At 38.7% G+C, this 10,561-nt stretch overlaps 1 protein-coding gene across 1 annotated transcript in view; it reads left to right on the plus strand.

The window, feature by feature from the left end:
• CPA6 (carboxypeptidase A6) overlaps positions 1–10,561 on the plus strand; it is a 337,798-nt gene that overhangs the window by 260,101 nt on the left and 67,136 nt on the right. Inside the window, exons 7-8 of the mRNA XM_017896303.1 lie at positions 5,504–5,614; positions 6,125–6,215. Coding sequence (XP_017751792.1) covers positions 5,504–5,614; positions 6,125–6,215 — 202 coding nt within the window. The remainder of the gene's footprint in view (positions 1–5,503; positions 5,615–6,124; positions 6,216–10,561) is intronic.

Consider the following 10,561-nt stretch of genomic DNA (forward strand, 5'->3'; position numbering starts at 1 on the left):
TCATCTGACAAAGGGCTAATATCCAGAATCTACAAAGAACTCAAACAAATTTACAAGAAAAAAACCCCATCAAAAAGTGGATATGAACAGACATTTCTCAAAAGAAGACATTTATGCAGCCAACAGACATATGAAAAAATAGTCATGATCACTAGTCATCAGAGAAATGCAAATCAAAACCACAGTGAGATACCATCTCACGCGAGTTAGAATGGCGATCATTACAGTTAGGAAACAATAGATGCTGGAGAGGATGTGGAGAAATAGGAACACTTTTACGCTGTTGGTGGGAGTGTAAACTAGTTCAACCATTGTGGAAGACAGTGTGGTGATTCCTCAAGGATCTAGAACTAGAAACACCATTTGACCCCAGCGATCCCATTACTGGGTATGCACCCAAAGCATTATAAATCATGCTACTATGAAGACACAAGCACACGTATGTTTATTGTGGCACCATTCACAATAGCAAAGACTTGGTACCAACCCAAATGTCCATCAATGATAGACTGGATTAAGAAAATGTGGCACATATGCCCCATGGAATACTATGCAGCCATAAAAAAAGTATGAGTTCATGTCCTTTGCAGGGACTTGGATGAAGCTGGAAACCATCATTCTGAGCAAACTATCACAAGGACAGAAAACCAAACACTGCATGTTCTCACTCATAGGTGGGAATTGAACAATGAGATCAGTTGGACACAGGGTGGGGAACATCACACACCAGAGCCTGTCTTGAGGTGAGGGTCAAGGGGAGGGATAGCATTAGGAAAAATACCTAATGTAAATGATGAGTTAATGGGTACAGCAAACCAACATGGCACACATATACCTATGTAACAAACCTGCACTTTGTGTACATGTACCCTAGAACAAGTATAATTTTTAAAAAAAAGATTCAGAAAAAAAATTAAATATTTAGCTGAGTGCCTCCTGCCTGTAGTCCCAGCTACTTGAGAGGCTGTGGCAGGAGGATCACTTGAGCCCAGGAGTTTGAGAGTGCAGGGAGCTATGATTGTACCACTGAACTCCAGCCTGGGTGACAGAGCAAGACATCTCTTAAAAAAAAAAAAAAATTGTTAAGTCAACAACAAAATGATAAAGAGCAGAAGTCAATAAAACAGAAAACAAGGATATATCTTTCTTAGTGTATCTTCATTTTATATTTCATTAACTTCTGCTCTAGACCTAAATGATCTTAGAACTGAGTTCTACCATTCAGGGAACTAATAATTCAAATATATTAAAAAATATTCTACAAATATAATTTTTAGATACCCCCAAATCACAATAGGGTAATATAATGCTTGTAGCAAAACCAGACAAGGACAAAATACGAAAGAAAATCATACACTTAGCTCATGTAGAAATGCGGATGTTAATACAGTCATGCATTGCTTGACAACAAGGATACATTCTGAGAAATGTGTCATTAGGCAATTTCATCATTGCGTGAACATCATAGAGTGTACTTAGGCAAACCTAGATGGTATTTTATTTATGTGTATTTTTTCATGTGGAAAACCAAATGCCCCAGCATCACTAGTGAATTTCAGCCATTTTCCCTATTGATCTGCAGTGCAAATATCAAGTGTCACATAGCAGATTTCTCTACATGTTCCATTACAATCTTGTGGATCCACAGTGGCATATGCAATCCATTGTTGACCAAAACATCGTTATATAGTGTATGATTGCATTAGCAACCTGAATCCAGCCAACATATTAAAAATACACATCATAACCAAATGGGCTTATCCCAGGAGTACAAGGATGGTTTAACAGAAAATTAATTCTTGACACATCATAACAACCAAATGATTATGACAATACAGGAAGAAAAATCATTTGCTAAAATTCAACAAACATTAGTGACAAAAACAACTTGAGTACAAAACAGAACCTCCTTAATGTGTTCAACCTTGATTTCAAAATTAATGTGAACAGAGAAGAGTCAAAAATAGCCAAGATAATTTTAAACTCAAAAAACGTGAGGAGACACATCCTCCCAGACTCATCAGATTCTATATAATCCATGGTGTGGGTTTGGTGAACTGATATAGACCAGAGTGCATTAATGCAATTCCATCTACAAATGGAAACTTGTTCTCTGGCACAGGTAGCCTGTGCACTCACTGCAGATAGGAGTGTTTACTGATTTAATAAAATATGGCAACATTTAGTAAAATTGAAAACATGCAAATTCATGACCCAACAAATCCATTCCTGACTATATGTTATAAACAAACTCTCACATGTCTAGGAGAAATAATCAAGAATATTTATTGCAATATTATAACCGTGAAATACCAAACTCAATCTAACTGTCCATCCACAAAATAAGTTGTGTATTTACCTATAATGGAATACCATTTAACAGTTAAAATGAAGAAGTCCTCAACTTAGTAAACGTCAACATTATATTGGGAGGAAAGCAGATCACAGATTAACATATCTCACATATAATGTTAAGGCATACACACAATATCATACATTGTTCTCATGCTACATATATATGTAGCAATACATACAATCATGCATGGAAAGGATAATGTCAAACTTAGGATAGGAATTACCTTGGTGGAGGGAAAGAAAATGGAATCAGGAAGCAATAAAAAGGGAGTTTTTGTTTATAATATCTCCATTTTTTAAAAGCTTTCATAAATGTGGCAAGATGTATTGGTGGGCTCATAGGTGCAATAGACGTCTCTTTATTTTTTCTATTTGCTTAAAATATGTCATAGTTTTTCAAAGGGAAGTTAGCAGTTTGTTTTAAATATAAAGTCATGGAGGTCACCTGCACTGGAGAGGACAGAATAAGATGCAAGCATTGCCATGCAGTTCTCTAGACCAGTTACCCATGTAAGTACTAACATCCGTGCTTGGGAAAGATGAGACTTCCTCAGTTTGGACTGAGACAAAAGAGCTGTGGTCCCCAGTGGTAGAAGAGGAGGGAGAGAAATTACCATAGCTTTTTTCTACCCCTTTTTTCCTGCCTTGTTGCCCCAGCTCCTTTCTTCTGCCATCTCTTTTCTCTTCCTCTCTAGAGTGACATGGAAAGTCATAGCTAAGGAAGAATATAGCCAATCACGTAGCTCTGTCCCTGCCATCCCAGCAGGAGACTTCATCCAAGCATTGAGGAATCTCTATTTATCTGGGGGGAAAAAATCTACCATTTTACAGCTGATTGCATACTAGGGATTTCTCCCTAGTTCGAGGCTTCAGATAATAGAAATTCAAGCACATAGGAAAGTCCCATTGAAGTTAGTTGCCCAACAAATTATTATTGAGTCTCAAACAAAAGGACAAGAGAGAAAGGGTATTAATGTTTATAAACTTGTGTTACCTTCATAGATATTTAGATTATATATAAGACTATATTTAACTCATGTTCTTGAGTGTATCCCTATATTTTCAATATTATTTCTAATATAGTGATAGTTTCTAACAACTTGTATCATTAGATTTCCTCTCGATGAATAGAATTCTTATGTAAATACAGAATGCTGCTTATGTGGGTTGAGAAATCCTACTTAACTAGATGTTAAAGAAGATTGAAATTTCAAAGATTTAATTTTGCAAGGCAGTTTATACATAATTTTAGAATTCTTTTATTTGGGGAGGGGAAACAGGGTTTTTGTTATGTGAGTTGAATAAGTCCTGGAGATCGACTGTACAGCATAGTGCCTATAGTTAACAATACTGTATTATATACTTAAAAACTTCCTAAGAGGGTAGAGCTTATGTTAAGTGTTCTTATCACAAAAAAAAAATGATAATCTATAAAGAGAGCAGGAGAGCAGGAGGAAACTATTAAAGTGACGGATATGTTTATGGCATAAATTATGGTGATGGTTTATGGGTATATACTTATCTCAAGATGCATCAAGTTGTATACATTAATTACATATGTACGGCTCTTTGTATGTCAGCAATACCCCAATAAAGTGGGAGTTGTTGTTGTTGTTGTTGTTTTGAGACAGAGTCTCGCTCTGCCACCCAGGCTGGAGTGCAGTGGCCGGATCTCAGCTCACTGCAAGCCCCGTCTCCTGGGTTTACGCCATTCTCCTGCCTCAGCCTCCCGAGTAGCTGGGACTACAGGCGCCTGCCACCTCGCCCGGCTAGTTTTTTGTATTTCTAGTAGAGACAGGGTTTCACCTTGTTAGCCAGGATGGTCTCGATCTCCTAACCTCGTGATCCACCCACATCGGCCTTCCCAAGTATTGGGATTACAGGCGTGAGCCACTGCGCCCAGCCACGTGGGGTTTTTTTAAACAAATTCATTTATCTGAATTGTGTTTTTAATATGGTAAAAATGCAAACAATCCAAATAAGTGTAAAATGAAAGATAGGCCGGGCGTGGTGTCTCATGCCTGTAATCCCAGCACTTTGGGAGGCCGAGGCGGGTGGATCACGAGGTCAGAAGTTTGGGACCAGTCTGGCCAACATAGTGAAACCCTGTCTCTACTAAAAATACAAAAAATTAGCCCAGTGTGGTGGTGTGCGTGCTTGTAATCCCAGCTTCTCCGGAGGCTGAGGCAGGAGAATTGCGTGAACCTGGGAGGCAGAGGTTGCAGTGAGTCAAGATTGCGCCATTGTACTCCAGCCCAGGCAACGCTGCAAGACTCCATCTCAAAAAAAAAAAAAAAAAAGAGAGAGAAAGAAAAATAATTCTCCTTCCCACACATTGTCCTCTAGTCACCCTCCACAAAGACAACCACTGTTATAAATGGCCTGTGTGCTCCTCCAAGATATTCTATACATAGACAAACATGCATCATAAAGAACTTTTTAAAAGGTTCATTCCATAAGAATGGTATTTCAAAATGTCTATCTTCTTGAAAGCACATACAATATTTTTCTATTTGAGGCCAATCTGTAGTGCAGAATCTTCAGACTTGGGGCCAGGCACCATATAAGTAAAACCCAATCACAAGAGCAAGACTTCAAAGGAGCCACAATAAAGATGGCAAAGATGTTGTATTGTTCATTAAATTCTTTATAGAAAAGTAAGGAGAAAAGAATAGAGTCTCAATGCAGTAAGTTCCAAGGTTTGAGGCTGCTACTAATTAGACAATTAAATGACATGCAGCTGGTCTGTGTTATGATCTATCGGGTAAACCTATCAAATAGATTTAGGTAATGATTTAGTCCACAATTGAATGGAATCTAAAAACAGATGGTTATACAAAAGCCTATCTATGTTGTTACTTTCTTAATCAGCCTAAAACTTTAACCAGATCTTAAATACAATTAAGAGGCTGCCCAATTGATCTTTTTTAACAGCTCTGCTAAAAGATTATTGGTAATAAAGAGTTTAATTCAGACAGAAGTCTTAACAGAGAATTTATGATGTCGAAGAGTAAAGTTCATGTTAGTTTATTACTTTTTAAACCACAGTATTTGGTATTTCTCATGGGTACAAAGGATATCTCACACTCTTTTTTCCTCCTTTTTTGGGAACCAATTTAAAAGAAAGATCTCACCTTTTGTCTTTTAGGCTCTTCTAACATATAAGAGTGACCCAACCATGAGAAAAATGTTGAATCATCTATATTTCTATATCATGCCTGTGTTTAACGTCGATGGATACCATTTTAGTTGGACCAGTGTAAGTCACTTTGCCTATCCAGTTGAAAAGATGACTAAATAAATCTTAGAAAACAGAGTCACAAACTTCCAGGACAGGAAGGAAGCTGGACAGACAGTCAGCTGAGTGCTTCTCGAGATGCAAAAGAGACCTTCACTCTTTCCCCAATCAGAGCACCAACAATTTGATTTCATTTTCACATCTAGATTTTGTAGAGATTTCACATAAATAAAGATTTCTTCTTCCAAATAAGTAGTGAAAAATCACTGGTCTAGTCCAGCCTATTCAATTTTGCCTATAAAGAAATGGGGCCAAGAGAAGGCAAAATACAGAAAGTTTGTAGCAGAAACTGGAGCATGAACCTGGGTCTCCACTACTAATCCAGTCTTCTTTTTCACTCCCTGGGCTTGTCTATTCACAGGAGAACTCTCTCCTCAGCGGTATGACTTGTTCATTGATTGAGCTATTAAAATGCATGCGAATAACCTTTTAAGTATTTTTCTCTACACCTGTTTTCTTAATTATGTCTAGGATCGATTTTGGAGAAAAACAAGGTCAAGGAACTCAAGGTTTCGCTGCCGTGGAGTGGATGCCAATCGGAACTGGAAAGTGAAGTGGTGTGGTAAGTTTGGGACCAACTGGGATCCCGATCCAAAGGTTTCTGCAGGTTTTACTCTGCAAAATATGAGCCCAGAGGATGCTCATGGGAGACTAGACTGATGGTTTTCTTTTTTTTTTTTTTTTTTTTTTTTTTTTTAATTTTTTATATACTTTAAGTTCAGGTAAAATGTGCATACGTGCAAGTTTGGTACATATGTAACTATGCCCATGTGGTGTGGCTGCACCCCATCAACTCGTCAGCACCCCAAGCATCATTTATACATGTATAACTCCCCAATGCAATCCTCCTCCTCCCCTCCCCTCCCCATGAATAGGCCCCAGTGCGTGATGTGCCCCTTCCCGGAGTCCAAGGATCTCATTGTTCAGTTCCCACCTATGAGTGAGAACATGTGGTGTTATGGTTTCTGTTCTTGTGATAGTTTGCTAACGAATGAAGGTTCCAGCTGCATCCATGCCCTACAAAGGAGCAAACCATCTTTTTATGGATGCAGTATTCCATGGGTATGTGCCACATTTTCCTTAATCCAAAATCTGTCACCAGAATGGACATTGAGTTGATCCAAGTTCTTGCATTGTGAAAGTGCCGCAATAAACATAACGGTACATGTGTCTTTGTAGTAGATAATTATAATCTTTTGGTAATACCGCAGTAGTGGAGCTGGTCCATATGTACATCAGTCTAGATCCTTGAGGAATGCCTACCGTTTCCCATAAGGTTGAACTATTTTACAATCCCACCACAAGTGTAAAAAGTGTTCCTATTTCTCCACATCCTCTCCAACACCTGTCCACCTAAAGTCAAGGAACAAAGCTGGAGGCGTCACGCTACCTGACTTCAAACTATACCTACAAGGCACAGTAACCAAAACAGCATGGACTGGACCAAAACAGAGATATAGACCAAATGGAACAGAACAGAGCCCTCAGAATAATACCACACATCTACAGCCATCTGATCTTTGACAAACCTGACAAAAACAAGAAATGGGGAAAGGATCCCTATTTAATAAATGGTGCGGGAAAAATTGGCTAGCATAAGTAGAAAGCTGAAACTGATCCTTTTCCTAACCCCTTATACGAAAAGATTAATCAAGATGGATTAGAGACTTAATGTAGACCTAAACCCTAAAAAACCTAGAAAGAAATCTAGGTAGTACCATTCAAGGAACATAGGCATGGGCAGGACTTTCATGCAACAAACCAAAAAGCACGGCCAGCAAAAAGCCAAAATTGACAAATGGGTCTAATTAAACAAAGACCTTTCTGCACAGGCAAAAAGAAACTACCATCAGAGTGACAGGCACCACAGAATGGGAAGAAATTTTGCAACCACCTCCATCTGACAAAGGGCTAATATCCAGAAAATCTACAAAGAACCAACAAATATACGAGAAAAAAACAAACAACCCCATCAAAAATGGGGAAGGATATGACAGACATTTCTCAAAAGAAGATATTCACACAGCCCACAGCCATGAAAAAAATGCTCATCATCACTCGCCACAAGAGAAATGCAAATCAAAACACAAGAGAAAACCATTCACACCAGTAGAATGGCAATCATTAAGAAGTCAGGAAACAACAGGAGACTGATGTTTTCTCTATGTAAAACCTGGTAGAGAAAGGTACAGACACATACATGATAGCTATAATTGGCAAAAGAAAATGAAAGAATTCTTTTTTAATATATAAAAATCAAGGATTTTAAATCTGTCAACTCAGTCCTGAAAACTGAAAATTTAAATACATATGTAAAAGCAGAAAACTGAGGAATATTTGTCATTCCCCAAATTAAAACATGAACCGTGGTGTAGTATAATTCTGGTTAAATATTTTTATCCTTTTCGTACAAGCACCACCGATCCTCCCTTCGAAGGTCTGTCTGTTGTGGTCAAAGCTGTCACAACCTTGTCTATATCCTGCCACTCTGCTGGTCATACATGGATTGACCACACATGTCGGGAATGTATTTCTGCTGCATTCCATGTTTCATTCATAATCACCTTTAAAATAAAAGGAAGATGTCATTTTAAGGAAGGAAATCCTTTTACTGAAGAAAGGAGCAGGCAAGTATCAGGGAGAAATGAGAAAATTAGTCATGGCTAGTTTAGTTGCAGCAAAAAAAGGAGAGGATGGAAAACTATTATCAAAATGCAGTTGTTAGGAGCTGCCTTTTTATTGAGACTTTCTGTAGGTCCCTCAAAATATAGACCCTTGTTTAATGGAAATCCTTCCTTTACTCCCTTAGAAATGAGGCCTATTCCACATTCACTCATTCTACAATGAGGGTTAGGTTCTATGTGAGATGCCAATCCTCCCATCCCACTAGCATCAGCTAGAATAACTGGGCGTGGGCTTTGATTCCTTCCACACATCCCTCCAAGCAAGAGGCTTCAGTCGATTAGAATTGGCAAATAAGAACATGACATAGCTAAAAGAATATGGCTCTAAAATAAGACAAATGTAGTCTGATTCTACCATTACTAGCTCAGTGATCTGAGCAATTTTATTTAATCTATGAAATTATAATGCCAATCACCTCGTGGGGTTCTTATAGGGACTAAAGAAATTTATATATGTGAAATGTCTAATTTAGTTCCTAGCTCCAAACTGGAATCTAAGTATCAGTAACCCATTCCTCATTCCCTGACCTCCAAAACAGAGTCAGTTCTCCTCTAAGCCTCACATCAATTGGTGAAACAACCTCTTATCTTCATGGGAATGTTGTGATGATGAGCAATAATGTATACTTAAAAGCACTTGCATTTATGAAGGGAAAAAAAAGCATTGTATCAATACTGTGATGTGGTGTTATAGATGGCTATTTCTATTTAGAAACTGTTTTCTCCAACCTATACTAAGACAACAAGTATGTTAACTACTGAAATCCACTAATTTAAAGAAAACTTTTCACTTTCCCTTCTCTCTGATGGGGCCATTTTCCATACTCATAACCACAGGGATGTTTCCCTTGTTAGCGGAGACTCGCATCCACATATGTGTCGTGTGCACGCCTACAGGCATCTACATGAGTGCTCTGGATGGGTAATTGAGCTGAGTAACTCTAGCAGCAGTCGGTTCTGCCTGTGTAAACTTAGACTCCTGTTTATATCGGGTTGCAAGTAAGGTCTTGCTTCCCTTTGTTGTTCTTCCTTTACCCAGCTTGCTTCCTTCATACACATGCCTTCTTTGGTTTTTCAGTTTCAGCTGCAGCCCCAGCTAGAATTCCTTTGATTCTTCCCAGTTTTGAATCATTCTGATTTTTGCTGTGAGCCAACACTCAAGATATACAAGGGATTATGTCAAATGCAGTTGCAAAATGATCTTGATAGACTGTTGGGAGTGATGGGGAAGTGCAAGCAGCCTGGCTGGTAGTGTGTCAGCTGCAGGGTCTCCAGAGTGGATTCAGCTGATCTGATAGGCAGGCAGCCAAGTGTGACCTGCCTCCCTCCCAGGGTCAGGTCCATCCCCCCGCAGCTATGTGCTACATGAAGAGGACAGGGAACTACAATGTAGAAATCACTCTGAGGTCAGGGATATTGAGGTAAGTATGAAATTCCCTAAAGTGAACCTCCAAATAAACATCCCTAGCATAAATGACATAGAAATACCCAGACCATTGAAAATACTGTAGGGTCAGCATGGAAGTGACAAAAACAGCTGTTTCTTTCTCTTAAGTCAGTGATTCTTGAAATTAAAGAGCAGAACATGAAACTGCTTTTTACCGTGAAGAATCTGTGGATCCCCATGCGATAGTGGTTTTGCTTTAGTGTGTGCATGTGGAATAGTTCAGCATGCACGTAGAGACAGGCATACTTTTTGAATACTTCAAAGCTCTCCTGAGGGTGTTTCACCCATAAGATGAATAGCACTCTTCTGAAAGTCCCCCAGAGGGACTCGACAAGTCAGAGTAGTGGTAGGAACCAGGAATAAATGCATAAATTTCATTCATTCATTTGCCAAAGTTAATCAAGCACATTCTCTCTGTGAAGCTCTGTGCTTTTTTCTTTCCTCTGTGCACTGTTTTTAAAATATGCTGGAAGCACTGATTTTCCAAATTGGAACAAATCCAGGAGAAAGGTAAAGGGTTTGGATAATGTCCATACTTAATCTTTAACTTCTGAATAATTCAAGTGTTGCCTAAATACAAATTACTATTTAGAAAAGCCTATGGAACATAAGACAGTTTCGCAAATCATGTATCTACTAAGAGACTTGTATTCAAAACATAGAAAGAATTCTCTCAACTCACAATAAAAACACAAGTAACCCAATTTAAAAGTGCACAGGCCGGGCGCGGTGGCTCAAGCCTGTAATCCCAGCACATTGGGAGGCCGAGACGGGCGG

The sequence above is a fragment of the Rhinopithecus bieti genome, unplaced genomic scaffold (assembly GCF_001698545.2).
Source record: "Rhinopithecus bieti isolate Rb0 unplaced genomic scaffold, ASM169854v2 scaffold_27306, whole genome shotgun sequence".
NCBI lineage: Eukaryota > Metazoa > Chordata > Mammalia > Primates > Cercopithecidae > Rhinopithecus > Rhinopithecus bieti.